Source organism: Aquarana catesbeiana, linkage group LG11 (assembly GCF_042186555.1).
Source record: "Aquarana catesbeiana isolate 2022-GZ linkage group LG11, ASM4218655v1, whole genome shotgun sequence".
Classification (NCBI taxonomy): domain Eukaryota; kingdom Metazoa; phylum Chordata; class Amphibia; order Anura; family Ranidae; genus Aquarana; species Aquarana catesbeiana.
In genome coordinates, this window is record NC_133334.1 from 1,360,259 (window position 1) to 1,381,079 (window position 20,821).

At 51.9% G+C, this 20,821-nt stretch overlaps 1 protein-coding gene across 2 annotated transcripts in view; it reads left to right on the plus strand.

The window, feature by feature from the left end:
- ABCC8 (ATP binding cassette subfamily C member 8) overlaps positions 1 to 20,821 on the plus strand; it is a 261,472-nt gene that overhangs the window by 114,797 nt on the left and 125,854 nt on the right. For both annotated transcript variants that reach the window (XM_073603932.1, XM_073603931.1), the window contains exon 6: positions 16,168 to 16,356. In XM_073603932.1, coding sequence (XP_073460033.1) covers positions 16,168 to 16,356 — 189 coding nt within the window. The remainder of the gene's footprint in view (positions 1 to 16,167; positions 16,357 to 20,821) is intronic.

Below are 20,821 nucleotides of genomic sequence, written 5' to 3' on the forward strand. Positions count from 1 at the left end.
ATACAACGTACAACACAGTGTATAGAGGGGGTATACAACGTACAGTACAGTGTACAGAGGGGGGTGTACAACGTACAGCACAGTGTACAGAGGGGGGTATACAACATACAGCACAGTGTACAGAGGGGGGTATACAAGATACAGCACAGTGTACAGAGGGGGGTATACAACGTACAGCACAGTGTACAGAGGGGGGTATACAACGTACAGCACAGTGTACAGAGCGGGATATACAACGTACAGCACAGTGTACAGAGGGGGGTATACAACGTACAGCACAGTGTACAGAGGGGGGTATACAACGTACAGCACAGTGTACAGAGGGGGGTATACAACGTACAGCACAGTGTACAGAGGGAGGTATACAACATACAACACATTGTACAGAGGGGGGTATACAACGTACAGCACAGTGTACAGAGGGGGGTATACAACGTACAACACAGTGTACAGAGGGGGGTGTACAACGTACAACGCAGTGTACAGAGGGGGTGTAGAATGTACAGCACAGTGTACAGAGGGGGGTGTACAACGTACAGCACAGTGTACAGAGGGGGGTGTACAACGTACAGCACAGTGTACAGAGGGGGGTGTACAACGTACAGCACAGTGTACAGAGGGGGGTATACAACGTACAACACAGTGTACAGAGCGGAGTATACAACGTACAGCACAGTGTACAGAGTGGGGTATACAACGTACAGCACAGTGTATAGAGGGGGTATACAACGTACAGCACAGTGTACAGAGCGGGGTGTACAACGTACAGCACAGTGTACAGAGGGGGGTATACAACATACAGCACAGTGTACAGATCGGGGTATACAACGTACAACACAGTGTACAGAGGGGGGTGTACAATGTACAGCACAGTGTACAGAGCGGGGTATACAACGTACAGCACAGTGTACAGAGCGGGGTATACAACGTACAGCACAGTGTACAGAGCGAGGTGTACAATGTACAGCACAGTGTACAGAGCGGGATATACAACGTACAACACAGTGTACAGAGGGGGGTATACAACGTACAACACAGTGTACAGAGGGGGGTATACAACGTACAACAGAGTGTACAGAGGGGGTATACAACGTACAACACAGTGTACAGAAGGGGGTATACAACGTACAGCACAGTGTACAGAGGGGGGTATACAACGTACAGCACAGTGTGCAGAGCGGGGTATACAACTTACAGCACAGTGTACAGAGCGGGGTATACAACGTACAGCACAGTGTACAGAGCGGAGTATACAATGTACAGCACAATGTAAAGAGGGGGTATACATTGTACAGCACAGTGTACAGAGCGCAGTATACAACGTACAGCACAGTGTACAGAGGGGGGTATACAAAGTACAGCACAGTGTACAGAGCGGGGTATACAACGTACAGCACAGTGTACGGAGGGGGGTATACAACGTACAGCACAGTGTACAGAGCGGGGTGTACAACGTACAGCACAGTGTAAAGAGGGGGGTATACAACCTACAGCACAGTGTACAGAGCGGATTATACAATGTACAGCACAGTGTACAGAGTGGAGGGTGTGGAGTATAGAATGTACAGCACAGTGTACAGAGTGGAGGGGTGTGGAGTATAGAATGTATAGCACAGTGTACAGAGTGGAGGGGGTGGAGTATAGAATGTATAGCACAGTGTACAGAGTGGAGGGGTGTGGAGTGTAGAATGTACAGCACAGTGTACAGAGTGGAGGGGTGTGGAGTATAGAATGTACAGCACAGTGTACAGAGTGGAGGGTGTGGAGTATAGAATGTACAGCACAGTGTACAGAGTGGAGGAGTGTGGAGTATAGAATGTATAGCACAGTGTACAGAGTGGAGGGGTGTGGAGTATAGAATGTACAGCACAGTGTACAGAGTGAAGGGGTGGTGGAGTATAGAATGTATAGCACAGTGTACAGAGTGGAGGGGGTGGAGTATTGAATGTACAGCACAGTGTACAGAGTGGAGAGGTGTGGAGTATAGAATGTACAGCACAGTGTACAGAGTGGAGGGGTGTGGAGTATAGAATGTACAGCACAGTGTACAGAGCGGAGGGGGTGGAGTATAGAATGTACAGCACAGTGTACAGAGCGGAGGGGTGTGGAGTATAGAATGTACAGCACAGTGTACAGAGTGGAGGGGGTGGAGCATAGAATGTATAGCACAGTGTACAGAGTGGAGGGGTGTGGAGTATAGAATTTACAGCACAGTGTACAGAGTGGAGGGGGTGGAGTATAGAATGTACAGCACAGTGTACAGAGTGGAAGGGGTGGAGTATAGAATGTACAGCACAGTGTACAGAGTGGTGGGGTGTGGAGTATAGAATGTATAGCACAGTGTACAGAGTGGAGAGGTGGTGGAGTATAGAATGTATAGCACAGTGTACAGAGTGGAGGGGGTGGAGTATAGAATGTATAGCACAGTGTACAGAGTGGAGGGGGTGGAGCATAGAATGTATAGCACAGTGTACAGAGTGGAGGGGTGTGGAGTATACAATGTACAGCACAGTGTACAGAGTGGTGGGGTGTGGAGTATAGAATGTATAGCACAGTGTACGGAGTGGAGGGGTGTGGAGTATAGAATGTACAGCACAATGTACAGAGTGGAGGGGGTGGAGTATAGAATGTATAGCACAGTGTACAGAGTGGAGGGATGTGGAGTATAGAATGTACAGCACAGTGTACAGAGTGGAGGGGTGTGGAGTATAGAATGTACAGCACAATGTACAGAGTGGAGGGGGTGGAGTATAGAATGTATAGCACAGTGTACAGAGTGGAGGGATGTGGAGTATAGAATGTACAGCACAGTGTACAGAGTGGAGGGGGGTGGAGTATAGAATGTACAGCACAGTGTACAGAGTGGAGGGGTGTGGAGTATAGAATGTATAGCACAGTATACAGAGTGGAGGGGTGTGGAGTATAGAATGTACAGCACAGTGTACAGAGTGGAGAGGTGTGGAGTATAGAATGTACAGCACAGTGTACAGAGTGGAGGGGTGTGGAGTATATAATGTATAGCACAGTGTACAGAGTGGAGAGGTGGTGGAGTATAGAATGTATAGCACAGTGTACAGAGTGGAGGGTGTGGAGTATAGAATGTATAGCACAGTGTACAGAGTGGAGGGGGTGGAGTATAGAATGTACAGCACAGTGTACAGAGCGGAGGGGTGTGGAGTATATAATGTATAGCACAGTGTACAGAGTGGAGAGGTGGTGGAGTATAGAATGTATAGCACAGTGTACAGAGTGGAGGGGGTGGAGCATAGAATGTATAGCACAGTGTACAGAGTGGAGAGGTGTGGAGTATAGAATGTATAGCACAGTGTACAGAGTGGAGGGGGTGGAGCATAGAATGTATAGCACAGTGTACAGAGTGGAGGGGGTGGAGCATAGAATGTATAGCACAGTGTACAGAGTGGAGAGGTGTGGAGTATAGAATGTATAGCACAGTGTACAGAGTGGAGGGTGTGGAGTATAGAATGTATAGCACAGTGTACAGAGTGGAGGGGTGTGGAGTATAGAATGTATAGCACACTGTACAGAGTGGAGGGGTGTGGAGTATAAAATGTACAGCACAGTGTACAGAGTGGAGGGGTGTGGATTATATAATGTATAGCACAGTGTACAGAGTGGAGAGGTGGTGGAGTATAGAATGTATAGCACAGTGTACAGAGTGGAGGGTGTGGAGTATATAATGTATAGCACAGTGTACAGAGTGGAGAGGTGGTGGAGTATAGAATGTACAGCACAGTGTACAGAGTGGAGGGGTGTGGAGTATATAATGTATAGCACAGTGTACAGAGTGGAGAGGTGGTGGAGTATAGAATGTATAGCACAGTGTACAGAGTGGAGGGTGTGGAGTATAGAATGTATAGCACAGTGTACAGAGTGGAGGGGTGTGGAGTATAGAATGTGTAGCACACTGTACAGAGTGGAGGGGTGTGGAGTATAAAATGTACAGCACACTGTACAGAGTGGTGAGGTGTGGAGTATAGAATGTACAGCACACTGTACAGAGTGGTGAGGTGTGGAGTATAGCATGTACAGCACAGTGTACAGAGTGGAGGGGTGTGGAGTATAGAATGTACAGCACAGTGTACAGAGTAGAGGGGTGTGGAGTATAGAATGTACAGCACAGTGTACAGAGTGGAGGGGTGTGGAGTGTAGAATGTACAGCACAGTGTACAGAGTGGAGGGGGTGGAGTATAGAATGTATAGCACAGTGTACAGAGTGGAGGGTGTGGAGTATAGAATGTACAGCACAGTGTACAGAGTGGAGAGGTGTGGAGTATAGAATGTACAGCACAGTGTACAGAGTGGAGGGGGTGGAGTATAGAATGTATAGCACAGTGTACAGAGTGGAGGTGTGTGGAGTATAGAATGTACAGCACAGTGTACAGAGTGGAGGGGGTGGAGTATAGAATGTATAACACAGTGTACAGAGTGGAGGTGTGTGGAGTATAGAATGTACAGCACAGTGTACAGAGTGGAGGGGTGTGGAGTATAGAATGTACAGCACAGTGTACAGAGTGGAGGGGTGTGGAGTATAGAATGTACAGCACAGTGTACAGAGTGGAGGGGTGTGGAGTATAGAATGTACAGCACAGTGTACAGAGTGGAGGGTGTGGAGTATAGAATGTACAACACAGTGTACAGAGTGGAGGGGGTGGAGTATAGAATGTACAGCACAGTGTACAGAGTGGAGAAGAGTGGAGTATAGAATGTACAGCACAGTGTACAGAGTGGGGGGGGGTGGAGTATAGAATGTATAGCACAGTGTACAGAGTGGAGGTGTGTGGAGTATAGAATGTACAGCACAGTGTACAGAGTAGAGGGTGTGGAGTATAGAATGTACAACACAGTGTACAGAGTGGAGGGGGTGGAGTATAGAATGTACAGCACAGTGTACAGAGTGGAGAAGAGTGGAGTATAGAATGTACAGCACAGTGTACAGAGTGGAGGGGGGTGGAGTATAGAATGTACAGCACAGTGTACAGAGTGGAGGGTGTGAAGTATACAATGTACAGCACAGTGTACAGAGTATAGGGGTGTGGAGTATAGAATGTATAGCACAGTGTACAGAGTAGAGGGGTGTGGAGTATAGAATGTATAGCACAGTGTACAGAGTAGAGGGGTGTGGAGTATAGAATGTACAGCACAGTGTACAGAGTGGAGGGGGTGGAGTATAGAATGTATAGCACAGTGTACAGAGTAGAGGGGTGTGGGGTATAGAATGTATAGCACAGTGTACAGAGTGGAGAGGTGTGGAGTATAGAATGTATAGCACAGTGTACAGAGTGGAGGGGGTGGAGTATAGAATGTACAGCACAGTGTACAGAGTAGAGGAGTGTGGAGTATAGAATGTATAGCACAGTGTACAGAGTGGAGGGGTGTGGAGTATAGAATGTACAGCACAGTGTACAGAGTGGAGAGGTGTGGAGTATAGAATGTACAGCACAGTGTACAGAGTGGAGGGGGTGGAGTATAGAATGTACAGCACAGTGTACAGAGTGGAGGGGGTGGAGTATAGAATGTACAGCACAGTGTACAGAGTGGAGGGGGTGGAGTATAGAATGTACAGCACAGTGTACAGAGTGGAGGGGGTGGAGTATAGAATGTACAGCACAGTGTACAGAGTGGAGGGGGTGGAGTATAGAATGTACAGCACAGTGTACAGAGTGGAGGGGTGTGGAGTATAGAATGTACAGCACAGTGTACAGAGTAGAGGGGTGTGGAGTATAGAATGTACAGCACAGTGTACAGAGTGGAGGGTGTGGAGTATAGAATGTATAGCACAGTGTACAGAGTGGAGTATAGAATGTACAGCACAGTGTACAGAGTGGAGGGTGTGGAGTATAGAATGTACAGCACAGTGTACAGAGTGGAGGGGTGTGGAGTGTAGAATGTACAGCACAGTGTACAGAGTGGAGGGGGGTGGAGTATAGAATGTACAGCACAGTGTACAGAGTGGAGGGGGGTGGAGTATAGAATGTACAGCACAGTGTACAGAGTGGAGGGGGTGGAGTATAGAATGTACAGCACACTGTACAGAGTGGTGAGGTGTGGAGTATAGCATGTACAGCACAGTGTACAGAGTGGAGGGGGGTGGAGTATAGAATGTACAGCACAGTGTACAGAGTGGAGAAGAGTGGAGTATAGAATGTACAGCACAGTGTACAGAGTGGAGGGGTGTGGAGTATAGAATGTACAGCACAGTGTACAGAGTGGAGGGTGTGGAGTATAGAATGTACAGCACAGTGTACAGAGTGGAGGGTGTGGAGTATAGAATGTACAGCACAGTGTACAGAGTGGAGGGGTGTGGAGTATAGAATGTATAGCACAGTGTACAGAGTGGAGAGGTGTGGAGTATAGAATGTACAGCACAGTGTACAGAGTGGAGGGTGTGGAGTATAGAATGTATAGCACAGTGTACAGAGTGGAGGGGTGTGGAGTATAGAATGTACAGCACAGTGTACAGAGTGGAGGGTGTGGAGTATATAATGTACAGCACAGTGTATAGAGTGGAGAGGTGTGGAGTATAGAATGTACAGCACAGTGTACAGAGTGGAGAGGTGTGGAGTATAGAATGTATAGCACAGTGTACAGAGTGGAAGGGGTGGAGTATAGAATGTACAGCACAGTGTACAGAGTGGAGGGTGTGGAGTATAGAATGTACAGCACAGTGTACAGAGTGGAGGGGTGTGGAGTGTAGAATGTACAGCACAGTGTACAGAGTGGAGGGGGGTGGAGTATAGAATGTACAGCACAGTGTACAGAGTGGAGGGGGGTGGAGTATAGAATGTACAGCACAGTGTACAGAGTGGAGGGGGTGGAGTATAGAATGTACAGCACAGTGTACAGAGTGGAGAAGAGTGGAGTATAGAATGTACAGCACAGTGTACAGAGTGGGGGGGGGGGGGGTGGAGTATAGAATGTATAGCACAGTGTACAGAGTGGAGGTGTGTGGAGTATAGAATGTACAGCACAGTGTACAGAGTAGAGGGTGTGGAGTATAGAATGTACAACACAGTGTACAGAGTGGAGGGGGTGGAGTATAGAATGTACAGCACAGTGTACAGAGTGGAGAAGAGTGGAGTATAGAATGTACAGCACAGTGTACAGAGTGGAGGGGGGTGGAGTATAGAATGTACAGCACAGTGTACAGAGTGGAGGGTGTGAAGTATACAATGTACAGCACAGTGTACAGAGTATAGGGGTGTGGAGTATAGAATGTATAGCACAGTGTACAGAGTAGAGGGGTGTGGAGTATAGAATGTATAGCACAGTGTACAGAGTAGAGGGGTGTGGAGTATAGAATGTACAGCACAGTGTACAGAGTGGAGGGGGTGGAGTATAGAATGTATAGCACAGTGTACAGAGTAGAGGGGTGTGGGGTATAGAATGTATAGCACAGTGTACAGAGTGGAGAGGTGTGGAGTATAGAATGTATAGCACAGTGTACAGAGTGGAGGGGGTGGAGTATAGAATGTACAGCACAGTGTACAGAGTAGAGGAGTGTGGAGTATAGAATGTATAGCACAGTGTACAGAGTGGAGGGGTGTGGAGTATAGAATGTACAGCACAGTGTACAGAGTGGAGAGGTGTGGAGTATAGAATGTACAGCACAGTGTACAGAGTGGAGGGGGTGGAGTATAGAATGTACAGCACAGTGTACAGAGTGGAGGGGGTGGAGTATAGAATGTACAGCACAGTGTACAGAGTGGAGGGGGTGGAGTATAGAATGTACAGCACAGTGTACAGAGTGGAGGGGTGTGGAGTATAGAATGTACAGCACAGTGTACAGAGTGGAGAGGTGTGGAGTATAGAATGTACAGCACAGTGTACAGAGTGGAGGGGGTGGAGTATAGAATGTACAGCACAGTGTACAGAGTGGAGGGGGTGGAGTATAGAATGTACAGCACAGTGTACAGAGTGGAGGGGTGTGGAGTATAGAATGTACAGCACAGTGTACAGAGTGGAGGGGGTGGAGTATAGAATGTACAGCACAGTGTACAGAGTGGAGGGGGTGGAGTATAGAATGTACAGCACAGTGTACAGAGTGGAGGGGTGTGGAGTATAGAATGTACAGCACAGTGTACAGAGTAGAGGGGTGTGGAGTATAGAATGTACAGCACAGTGTACAGAGTGGAGGGTGTGGAGTATAGAATGTATAGCACAGTGTACAGAGTGGAGTATAGAATGTACAGCACAGTGTACAGAGTGGAGGGTGTGGAGTATAGAATGTACAGCACAGTGTACAGAGTGGAGGGGTGTGGAGTGTAGAATGTACAGCACAGTGTACAGAGTGGAGGGGGGTGGAGTATAGAATGTACAGCACAGTGTACAGAGTGGAGGGGGGTGGAGTATAGAATGTACAGCACAGTGTACAGAGTGGAGGGGGTGGAGTATAGAATGTACAGCACACTGTACAGAGTGGTGAGGTGTGGAGTATAGCATGTACAGCACAGTGTACAGAGTGGAGGGGGGTGGAGTATAGAATGTACAGCACAGTGTACAGAGTGGAGAAGAGTGGAGTATAGAATGTACAGCACAGTGTACAGAGTGGAGGGGTGTGGAGTATAGAATGTACAGCACAGTGTACAGAGTGGAGGGTGTGGAGTATAGAATGTACAGCACAGTGTACAGAGTGGAGGGTGTGGAGTATAGAATGTACAGCACAGTGTACAGAGTGGAGGGGTGTGGAGTATAGAATGTATAGCACAGTGTATAGAGTGGAGGGTGTGGAGTATAGAATGTACAGCACAGTGTACAGAGTGGAGGGTGTGGAGTATAGAATGTACAGCACAGTGTACAGAGTGGAGGGGTGTGGAGTATAGAATGTATAGCACAGTGTACAGAGTGGAGAGGTGTGGAGTATAGAATGTACAGCACAGTGTATAGAGTGGAGGGTGTGGAGTATAGAATGTATAGCACAGTGTACAGAGTGGAGGGGTGTGGAGTATAGAATGTACAGCACAGTGTACAGAGTGGAGGGTGTGGAGTATATAATGTACAGCACAGTGTATAGAGTGGAGAGGTGTGGAGTATAGAATGTACAGCACAGTGTACAGAGTGGAGAGGTGTGGAGTATAGAATGTATAGCACAGTGTACAGAGTGGAAGGGGTGGAGTATAGAATGTACAGCACAGTGTACAGAGTGGAGGGTGTGGAGTATAGAATGTACAGCACAGTGTACAGAGTGGAGGGGTGTGGAGTGTAGAATGTACAGCACAGTGTACAGAGTGGAGGGGGGTGGAGTATAGAATGTACAGCACAGTGTACAGAGTGGAGGGGGGTGGAGTATAGAATGTACAGCACAGTGTACAGAGTGGAGGGGGGTGGAGTATAGAATGTACAGCACAGTGTACAGAGTGGAGAAGAGTGGAGTATAGAATGTACAGCACAGTGTACAGAGTGGAGGGGTGTGGAGTATAGAATGTACAGCACAGTGTACAGAGTGGAGGGTGTGGAGTATAGAATGTACAGCACAGTGTACAGAGTGGAGGGGTGTGGAGTATAGAATGTATAGCACAGTGTACAGAGTGGAGGGGTGTGGAGTATAGAATGTATAGCACAGTGTACAGAGTGGAGGGGTGTGGAGTATAGAATGTATAGCACAGTGTACAGAGTGGAGGGGTGTGGAGTATAGAATGTACAGCACAGTGTACAGAGTGGAGGGGGGTGGAGTATAGAATGTACAGCACAGTGTACAGAGTGGAGGGGGTGGAGTATAGAATGTATAGCACAGTGTACAGAGTGGAGGGGGGTGGAGTATAGAATGTACAGCACAGTGTACAGAGTGGAGGGGGTGGAGTATAGAATGTATAGCACAGTGTACAGAGTGGAGAGGTGGTGGAGTATAGAATGTACAACACAGTGTACAGAGTGGAGGGGGTGGAGTATAGAATGTATAGCACAGTGTACAGAGTGGAGGGGGTGGAGTATAAAATGTATAGCACAGTGTACAGAGTGGAGGGGGTGGAGTATAGAATGTACAGCACAGTGTACAGAGTGTAGGGGGGGAGTATAGAATGTACAGCACAGTGTACAGAGTGGAGGGGTGTGGAGTATAGAATGTACAGCACAGTGTACAGAGTGGAGGGGGGTGGAGTATAGAATGTACAGCACAGTGTACAGAGTGGAGGGGGGTGGAGTATAGAATGTACAGCACAGTGTACAGAGTGGAGGGGGTGGAGTATAGAATGTACAGCACAGTGTACAGAGTGGAGGGGGGTGGAGTATAGAATGTATAGCACAGTGTACAGAGTGGAGGGGGTGGAGTATAGAATGTACAGCACAGTGTACAGAGTCGAGGGGTGTGGAGTATAGAATGTACAGCACAGTGTACAGAGTGGAGAGGTGTGGAGTATAGAATGTACAGCACAGTGTACAGAGTGGAGGGGTGTGGAGTATAGAATGTATAGCACAGTGTACAGAGTGGAGAGGTGTGGAGTATAGAATGTACAGCACAGTGTACAGAGTGGAGGGGGTGGAGCATAGAATGTATAGCACAGTGTACAGAGTGGAGGGTGTGGAGTATAGAATGTATAGCACAGTGTACAGAGTGGAGGGGGTGGAGTATAAAATGTATAGCACAGTGTACAGAGTGGAGGGGGTGGAGTATAGAATGTACAGCACAGTGTACAGAGTGGAGGGGTGTGGAGTATAGAATGTATAGCACAGTGTACAGAGTGGAGGGGGTGGAGTATAGAATGTATAGCACAGTGTACAGAGTGGAGGGGTGTGGAGTATAGAATGTATAGCACAGTGTACAGAGTGGTGAGGTGTGGAGTATAGAATGTACAGCACTGTGTACAGAGTGGAGGGGGGTGGAGTATAGAATGTACAGCACAGTGTACAGAGTGGAGGGGGGTGGAGTATAGAATGTACAGCACAGTGTACAGAGTGGAGGGGGTGGAGTATAGAATGTACAGCACAGTGTACAGAGTGGAGGGGGGTGGAGTATAGAATGTATAGCACAGTGTACAGAGTGGAGGGGGTGGAGTATAGAATGTACAGCACAGTGTACAGAGTGGAGGGGGTGGAGTATAGAATGTACAGCACAGTGTACAGAGTGGAGGGGGGTGGAGTATAGAATGTATAGCACAGTGTACAGAGTGGAGGGGGTGGAGTATAGAATGTACAGCACAGTGTACAGAGTGGAGGGTGTGGAGTATAGAATGTACAGCACAGTGTACAGAGTGGAGGGGTGTGGAGTATAGAATGTATAGCACAGTGTACAGAGTGGAGAGGTGTGGAGTATCGAATGTACAGCACAGTGTACAGAGTGGAGGGGGTGGAGCATAGAATGTATAGCACAGTGTACAGAGTGGAGGGTGTGGAGTATAGAATGTATAGCACAGTGTACAGAGTGGAGGGGTGTGGAGTATAGAATGTACAGCACAGTGTACAGAGTGGAGGGTGTGGAGTATAGAATGTACAGCACAGTGTACAGAGTGGAGGAGGGTGGAGTATAGAATGCACAGCACAGTGTACAGAGTGGAGGGTGTGGAGTATAGAATGTACAGCACAGTGTATAGAGTGGAGAGGTGTGGAGTATAGAATGTACAGCACAGTGTACAGAGTGGAGGTGTGTGGAGTATAGAATGTATAGCACAGTGTACAGAGTGGAGGGGTGTGGAGTATAGAATGTACAGCACAGTGTACAGAGTAGAGGGGTGTGGAGTATAGAATGTATAGCACAGTGTACAGGGTGGAAGAGGTGGAGTATAGAATGTACAGCACAGTGTACAGAGTGGAGGGTGTGGAGTATAGAATGTATAGCACAGTGTACAGAGTGGAGGGTGTGGAGTATAGAATGTATAGCACAGTGTACAGAGTGGAGGGGGGTGGAGTATAGAATGTACAGCACAGTGTACAGAGTGGAGCGTGTGGAGTATAGAATGTACAGCACAGTGTATAGAGTGGAGAGGTGTGGAGTATAGAATGTACAGCACAGTGTACAGAGTGGATGTGTGTGGAGTATAGAATGTACAGCACAGTGTACAGAGTGGAGGGTGTGGAGTATAGAATGTACAGCACAGTGTACAGAGTGGAGGGTGTGGAGTATAGAATGTACAGCACAGTGTACAGAGTGGAGGGTGTGGAGTATAGAATGTACAGCACAGTGTATAGAGTGGAGAGGTGTGGAGTATAGAATGTATAGCACAGTGTACAGAGTGGAGGGGTGTGGAGTATAGAATGTACAGCACAGTGTACAGAGTGGAGGGTGTGGAGTATAGAATGTACAGCACAGTGTACAGAGTGGAGGAGTGTGGAGTATAGAATGTACAGCACAGTGTACAGAGTGGAGGGGTGTGGAGTATAGAATGTATAGCACAGTGTACAGAGTGGAGGGATGTGGAGTATAGAATGTACAGCACAGTGTACAGAGTGGAGGGGTGTGGAGTATAGAATGTACAGCACAGTGTACAGAGTGGAGGGTGTGGAGTATAGAATGTACAGCACAGTGTACAGAGTGGAGGAGTGTGGAGTATAGAATGTATAGCACAGTGTACAGAGTGGAGGGGGGTGGAGTATAGAATGTACAGCACAGTGTACAGAGTGGAGAGGTGTGGAGTATAGAATGTACAGCACAGTGTATAGAGTGGAGAGGTGTGGAGTATAGAATGTACAGCACAGTGTACCGAGTAGAGGGGTGTGGAGTATAGAATGTATAGCACAGTGTACAGAGTGGAGAGGTGTGGAGTATAGAATGTACAGCACAGTGTACAGAGTGGAGGGGGTGGAGTATAGAATGTACAGCACAGTGTACAGAGTGGAGGGGGTGGAGTATAGAATGTATAGCACAGTGTACAGAGTGGAGGGTGTGGAGTATAGAATGTATAGCACAGTGTACAGAGTGGAGGGGTGTGGAGTATAGAATGTATAGCACAGTGTACAGAGTGGAGGGGTGTGGAGTATAGAATGTACAGCCCAGTGTACAGAGTGGAGGGGGTGGAGTATAGAATGTACAGCACAGTGTACAGAGTGGAGAGGTGTGGAGTATAGAATGTACAGCACAGTGTACAGAGTGGAGGGGGTGGAGTATAGAATGTACAGCACAGTGTACAGAGTGGAGGGGGTGGAGTATAGAATGTATAGCACAGTGTACAGAGTGGAGAGGTGTGGAGTATAGAATGTACAGCACAGTGTACAGAGTAGAGGGGTGTGGAGTATAGAATGTATAGCACAGTGTACAGAGTGGAGAGGTGTGGAGTATAGAATGTACAGCACAGTGTACAGAGTAGAGGGGTGTGGAGTATAGAATGTATAGCACAGTGTACAGAGTGGAGGGGTGTGGAGTATAGAATGTATAGCACAGTGTACAGAGTATAGGGGGTGGAGTATAGAATGTACAGCACAGTGTACAGAGTGGAGGGGGTGGAGTATAGAATGTATAGCACAGTGTACAGAGTGGAGGGGTGTGGAGTATAGAATGTACAGCACAGTGTACAGAGTGGAGGGGGTGGAGTATAGAATGTACAGCACAGTGTACAGAGTGGAGAGGTGTGGAGTATAGAATGTACAGCACAGTGTACAGAGTGGAGGGGGTGGAGTATAGAATGTACAGCACAGTGTACAGAGTGGAGGGGGTGGAGTATAGAATGTACAGCACATTGTACAGAGTGGATCGGTGTGGAGTATAGAATGTACAGCACAGTGTACAGAGTGGAGGGGGTGGAGTATAGAATGTACAGCACAGTGTACAGAGTGGAGGGGGGGGGGAGTATAGAATGTACAGCACAGTGTACAGAGTGGAGGGGTGTGGAGTATAGAATGTACAGCACAGTGTACAGAGTGGAGGGGGTGGAGTATAGAATGTACAGCACAGTGTACAGAGTGGAGGGGGGTGGAGTATAGAATGTACAGCACAGTGTACAGAGTGGAGGGGGTGGAGTATAGAATGTACAGCACAGTGTACAGAGTGGAGGGGGGTGGAGTATAGAATGTACAGCACAGTGTACAGAGTGGAGGGGTGTGGAGTATAGAATGTATAGCACAGTGTACAGAGTATAGGGGGTGGAGTATAGAATGTACAGCACAGTGTACAGAGTGGAGGGGGGTGGAGTATAGAATGTATAGCACAGTGTACAGAGTGGAGGGGTGTGGAGTATAGAATGTATAGCACAGTGTACAGAGTATAGGGGGTGGAGTATAGAATGTACAGCACAGTGTACAGAGTGGAGGGGGGTGGAGTATAGAATGTATAGCACAGTGTACAGAGTGGAGGGGTGTGGAGTATAGAATGTACAGCACAGTGTACAGAGTGGAGGGGGGGGAGTATAGAATGTACAGCACAGTGTACAGAGTGGAGGGGTGTGGAGTATAGAATGTACAGCACAGTGTACAGAGTGGAGGGGGGTGGAGTATAGAATGTACAGCACAGTGTACAGAGTGGAGGGGGTGGAGTATAGAATGTACAGCACAGTGTACAGAGTGGAGGGGGTGGAGTATAGAATGTACAGCACAGTGGAGAGGTGTGGAGTATAGAATGTATAGCACAGTGTACAGAGTGGAGGGGTGTGGAGTATAGAATGTACAGCACAGTGTACAGAGTGGAGGGGGGTGGAGTATAAAATGTACAGCACAGTGTACAGAGTGGAGGGGTGGAGTATAGAATGTACAGCACAGTGTACAGAGTGGAGGGGGTGGAGTATAGAATGTACAGCACAGTGGAGAGGTGTGGAGTATAGAATGTACAGCACAGTGTACAGAGTGGAGGGGGTGGAGTATAGAATGTACAGCACAGTGTACAGAGTGGAGGAGGTGGAGTATAGAATGTACAGCACAGTGTACAGAGTGGAGGGGGGTGGAGTATAGAATGTATAGCACAGTGTACAGAGTGGAGGGGGTGGAGTATAGAATGTACAGCACAGTGTACAGAGTGGAAGGGGGTGGAGTATAGAATGTATAGCACAGTGTACAGAGTGGAGAGGTGTGGAGTATAGAATGTACAGCACAGTGTACAGAGTGGAGGGGTTGGAGTATAGAATGTACAGCACAGTGTACAGAGTGGAGGAGGTGGAGTATAGAATGTACAGCACAGTGTACAGAGTGGAGCGGGGTGGAGTATAGAATGTATAGCACAGTGTACAGAGTGGAGGAGTGTGGAGTATAGAATGTACAGCACAGTGTACAGAGTGGAGGAGGTGGAGTATAGAATGTACAGCACAGTGTACAGAGTGGAGGGGTGTGGAGTATAGAATGTACAGCACAGTGTACAGAGTGGAGGAGGTGGAGTATAGAATGTACAGCACAGTGTACAGAGTGGAGGGGGGTGGAGTATAGAATGTATAGCACAGTGTACAGAGTGGAGGAGTGTGGAGTATAGAATGTACAGCACAGTGTACAGAGTGGAGGAGGTGGAGTATAGAATGTACAGCACAGTGTACAGAGTGGAGGGGTGTGGAGTATAGAATGTACAGCACAGTGTACAGAGTGGAGGAGGTGGAGTATAGAATGTACAGCACAGTGTACAGAGTGGAGGGGGGTGGAGTATAGAATGTACAGCACAGTGTACAGAGTGGAGGAGGTGGAGTATAGAATGTACAGCACAGTGTACAGAGTGGAGGGGGTGGAGTATAGAATGTATAGCACAGTGTACAGAGTGGAGGAGTGTGGAGTATAGAATGTATAGCACAGTGCACAGAGTGGAGGAGTGTGGAGTATAGAATGTATAGCACAGTGTACAGAGTGGAGGGTGTGGAGTATAGAATGTACAGCACAGTGTACAGAGTGGAGGAGTGTGGAGTATAGAATGTACAGCACAGTGTACAGAGTGGAGGGTGTGGAGTATAGAATGTATAGCACAGTGTACAGAGTGGAGGGGTGTGGAGTATAGAATGTACAGCACAGTGTACAGAGTGGAGGGGGGTGGAGTATAGAATGTACAGCACAGTGTACAGAGTGGAGGGGTGTGGAGTATAGAATGTATAGCACAGTGTACAGAGTGGAGGGGTGTGGAGTATAGAATGTACAGCACAGTGTACAGAGTGGAGGGGGTGGAGTATAGAATGTACAGCACAGTGTACAGAGTGGAGGGGGTGGGGTAAAGAATGTACAGCACAGTGTACAGAGTGGAGGGGGGTGGAGTATAGAATGTATAGCACAGTGTACAGAGTGATTGCACAGATCTGATTGGTGTGTCGGTGGTCTCGGCAGGGTAAGTCCTCCTCGTGTCCGGCGGGGGTGCGCTCCATCTGGGCCGCCTTGTGTTGCGCCTTCGGCAGGCCCCTCATCCTCAGCAGCATCTTCCGCATTCTGGCCGACATGTTGGGATTCGCCGGTCCGCTGTGTGTCTCCGGGATCGTCCATCACCTCAGCCAAGAGAACAAGACCTCCCCCCCGCGGGTGAGTGTCCAGGGTGGGCTGAGACTGGCCTGGGAAAGTGTCATCCAGGAGGGATGTCGGGGGACCTGGGGGTGTCAGGAGACCTGGGGGTGTGGTGAGTCCTAGGGGTTTCAGGAGGGTGTCAGAAGGGTGTTGGGTTGTCAGGAGACCTAGGGGTGTCAGGTGGGTGTCGGGGTGACAGGAAGGTGTTGGGGTGTTAGGAGACCTGGGGGTTGTTGGGAGGCCTTAGTGTTGTTGGGAGACCTAGGGGTATCAGGAGGGTGTTGTGGTGTCAGGAGAGCTGGGGGGTGTTGGGAGACCCAGAGATGATGAGAGACCTAGGGGTGTAAGTAGGGTGTTGGGGTGTCAGGAGACCTGGGGGGTGTCCGGAGGGTTTTGGGGTGTAAGGAGACCTGGGGGTGTCGGGGTGTCAGGAGACCTAGGGGGTGTCAGAAGAGCTGGGGGGTGTTGGGAGACCCAGAGATGATGAAAGACCTAGGGGTGTAAGTAGGGTGTCGGGGTGTCAGGAGGGTGTCAGGAGACCTGGGGGGTGTCCGGAGGGTGTTGGGGTGTCAGGAGACCTGTGGGTTGTCAAGAGGGTGTTGGGGTGTCAGGAGCCCTGGGGGTGTCAGGGTGTCAGGAGACCTAGGGGGTGTCAGAAGAGCTGGGGGGTGTTGGGAGACCCAGAGATGATGAGAGACCTAGGGGTGTAAGTAGGGTGTCGGGGTGTCAGGAGGGTGTCAGGGTGTCAGGAGACCTGGGGCAGGTGTCTGGAGGGTGTTGGGGTGTCAGGAGACCTGGGGGGTGTCAGGAGGGTGTTGGGGTGTCAGGAGACCTGGGGGGTGTTGTGGTGTCAGGAGACCTAGGGGGTGTCAGGAGACCTAGGGGGTGTCAGGAGGGTGTTGGGGTGTCAGGTGGGTGTCAGGAGACCTGGGGGGTGTCGGGAGGGTGTTGGGGTGTCAGGAGGGTGTCAGGGTTTCAGGAGACCTGGGGGGGTGTTGGGAGGGTGTTGGGGTGTCAGGAGGATGTTGGGGTGTCAGGAGACCTGGTGGGTGTTGGGAGGGTGTCAGGAGACCTGGGGGTGTCGGGAGGGTGTTGGGGTGTCAGGAGGGTGTCGGGGTGTCAGGAAACCTGGGGGGTGTTGGGAGGATGTAGGGGTGTCAAGTGGGTGTCAGGAGACCTGGGGGGTGTCGGGAGGGTGTCAGGAGACCTGGGGGGTGTCAGGAGGGTGTTAGGGTGTCAGCAGGGTGTCAGAAGACCTGGGGGGTGTTGGGAGGGTGTTGGGGTGTCAGGAGAGTGTCGGGGTGTCAGGAGACCAGGAGGGTGTTGGGAGGGTGTCAGGAGACCTGGGGGGTGTCGGGAGGGTTTTGGGGTGTCAGGAGACCTGGGGGGGGTTTCGGGAGGATGTTGGGGTGTCAGGAGACCTGGGGGGTGTCAGGAGGGTGTCGGGGTGTCAGGAGACCTTGGGGGTGTCAGGAGACCTGGGGGGTGTCAGGAGGGTGTTGGGGTGTCAGGAGGGTGTCAGGGTTTCAGGAGACCTGGGGGGGTGGTGGGAGGGTGTTGGGGTGTCAGGAGGATGTTGGGGTGTCAGGAGACCTGGGGGGTGTTGGGAGGGTGTCAGGAGACCTGGGGGTGTTGGGAGGGTGTTGGGGTATCAGGAGGGTGTCAGGAGACCTGGGGGTGTCGAGAGGATGTCAGGAGACCTGGGGGGTGTCGGGAGGGTGTCGGGAGACCTGGGAGGTGTCGGGGTGTCGGGAGACCTGGGGGGGTGTCGGGAGGGTGTTGGGGTGTCAGGAGACCTGGGGGTTGTCGGGGTGTCAGGAGACCTGGGGGGGTGTCGTGAGGGTGTCGGGGTGTCAGGAGACCTGGGGGTGTCGGGAGGGTGTCGGGGTGTCGGGAGACCTGGAGGGGTGTCGGGAGAGTGTCGGGGTGTCAGGAGACCTGGGGGGGTCGGGAGGGTGTTGGGGTGTCAGGAGACCTGGGGGTGTCGGGAGGGTGTTGGGATTTCAGGGGACCTGGGGGTGTCGGGAGGGTTTTGGGGTGTCAGGAGACCTTGGGGGGGTGTCAGGAGGGTGTCGAGGTGTCAGGAGACCTGGGGGGTGTCGGGAGGGTGTTGGGGTGTCAGGAGACCTGGGGGGTGTCGGGTAACCTGGGGGGGTGTCGGGAGGGTGTCGGGGTGTCAGGAGACCTGGGGGGTGTTGGGAGTGTGTCGGGAGACCTGGGGGGTGTCGGGAGACCTGGGGGGGGTGTCGGGAGGGTGTCGGGAGACCTGGGGGGTGTTGGGAGGGTGTTGGGGTGTCAGCAGGGTGTCAGGAGACCTGGGGGGTGTTGGGAGGGTGTTTGGGTGTCAGGAGACCTGGGGGGTGTTGGGAGGGTGTTGGGGTGTCAGGAGACCTGGGGGGTGTCAGGAGGGTGTCAGGAGACCTGGGGGGTGTTGGGAGGGTGTTGGGGTGTCAGGAGGGTGTCGGGGTGTCAGGAGACCTGGGGGGTGTTGGGAGGGTGTCAGGAGACCTTGGGGGTGTCAGGAGGGTTTTGGGGTGTCAGGAGACCTGGGGGGTGTTGGGAGGGTGTCAGGAGACCTGGGGGGGGTTTCGGGAGGGTGTTGGGGTGTCAGGAGGGTGTCAGGAGACCTGGGGGTTGTTGGGGTGGCAGGAGACCTGGGGGTTGTTGGGGTGGCAGGAGACCTAGGGGTGTCAGGAGGGTGTCGGGAGACCTAGAGGTGTCAGGAGGGTGTCGGGGTGGCAGGAGACCTGGGGGGGGTCGGGAGGGTGTCGGGGTGTCAGGAGACCTGGGGGGTGTCAGGAGGGTGTTGGGGTGTCAGGAGGGTGTCAGGGTTTCAGGAGATCTGGGGTGTTGGGAGGGTGTTGGGGTGTCAGGAGGATGTCGGGGTGTCAGGAGACCTGGGGGGTGTTGGGAGGGTGTCAGGAGACCTGGGGGTGTCGGGAGGGTGTTGGGGTGTCAGGAGGGTGTCGGGGTGTCAGGAGACCTGGGGGTGTCAGGAGGGTGTTGGGGTGTCAGGAGACCTGGGGGGTGTCGGGAGGGTGTTGGGGTGTCAGGAGAGTGTCAGGGTATCAGGAGACCTGGGGGGTGTCGGGAGGGTGTCGGAGTGTCGGGAGACCTGGGGGGGTGTCAGGGTGTCGGGAGACCTGGGGGGGTGTCGGGAGGGTGTTGGGGTGTCAGGAGACCTGGGGGGTGTCGGGGTGTCAGGAGATCTGGGGGGGTCGGGAGGGTGTCGGGGTGTCAGGAGACCTGGGGGGTGACGGGAGACCTGGGGGGTCGGGAGGGTGTCGGGGTGTCAGGAGACCTGGGGGGTGTCGGGAGACCTGGGGGTGTCGGGAGGGTGTTGGGGTGCCAGGAGACCTGGGGGGGTGTCGGGAGGGTGTCGAGGTGTCAGGAGACCTGGGGGGTGTCGGGAGGGTGTCGGGAGACCTGGGGGGGTGTGGGGAGGGTGTCGGGGTGTCAGGAGACCTGAGGGGTGTCGGGAGGGTGTCGGGAGACCTGGGGGGTGTCAGGAGACCTGGGGGGTGTCGGGAGGGTGTTGGGGTGTCAGCAAGGTGTCAGGAGACCTGGGGGGTGTTGGGAGGATGTTGGGGTGTCAGGAGACCTGGGGGGTGTCGGGAGGATGTCAGGAGACCTGGGGGGGTTTCGGGAGGGTGTTGGGGTGTCAGGAGGGTGTCGGGGTGTCAGGAGACCTGGGGGTTGTTGGGGTGGCAGGAGACCTAGGGGTGTCAGGAGGGTGTCGGGGTGGCAGGAGACTTGGGGGGGTGTCGGGAGGGTGTCGGAGTGTCAGGAGGGTGTCAGGGTGTCAGGAGACCTGGGGGTGTTGGGAGGGTGTCAGGAGACCTGTGGGTGTCGGGAGGGTGTTGGGGTGTCAGGAGGGTGTTGGGGTGTCAGGAGACCTGGGGGTGTCGGGAGGGTGTCAGGAGACCTGTGGGTGTCGGGAGGGTGTTGGGGTGTCAGGAGGGTGTTGGGGTGTCAGGAGACCTGGGGGGTGTCGGGAGGGTGTTGGGGTGTCAGGAGAATGTCAGGGTATCAGGAGACCTGGGGGGTGTCGGGAGGGTGTTGAGGTGTCAGGAGACCTGGGGGGTGTCGGGGTGTCAGGAGAATGTCAGGGTATCAGGAGACCTGGGGGGTGTCGGGAGGGTGTCGGGAGACCTGGGGGGGTGTCGGGAGGGTGTCGGGGTGTCAGGAGACCTGGGGGGTGTCGGGAGGGTGTCGGGGTGTCAGGAGACCTGGGGGGTGTCGGGGGGGTTTCGGGAGACCTGGGGGGTGTCGGGAGGGTGTCGGGGTGTCAGGAGACCTGGGGGGTGTCGGGAGGGTGTCGGGGTGTCAGGAGACCTGGGGGGTGTCGGGGGGGTGTCGGGAGACCTGGGGGGGTGTCGGGAGGGTGTCGGGGTGTCAGGAGACCTGGGGGGTGTCGGGAGGGTGTCGGGGTGTCAGGAGACCTGGGGGGTGTCGGGAGACCTGGGGGTGTCGGGAGGGTGTT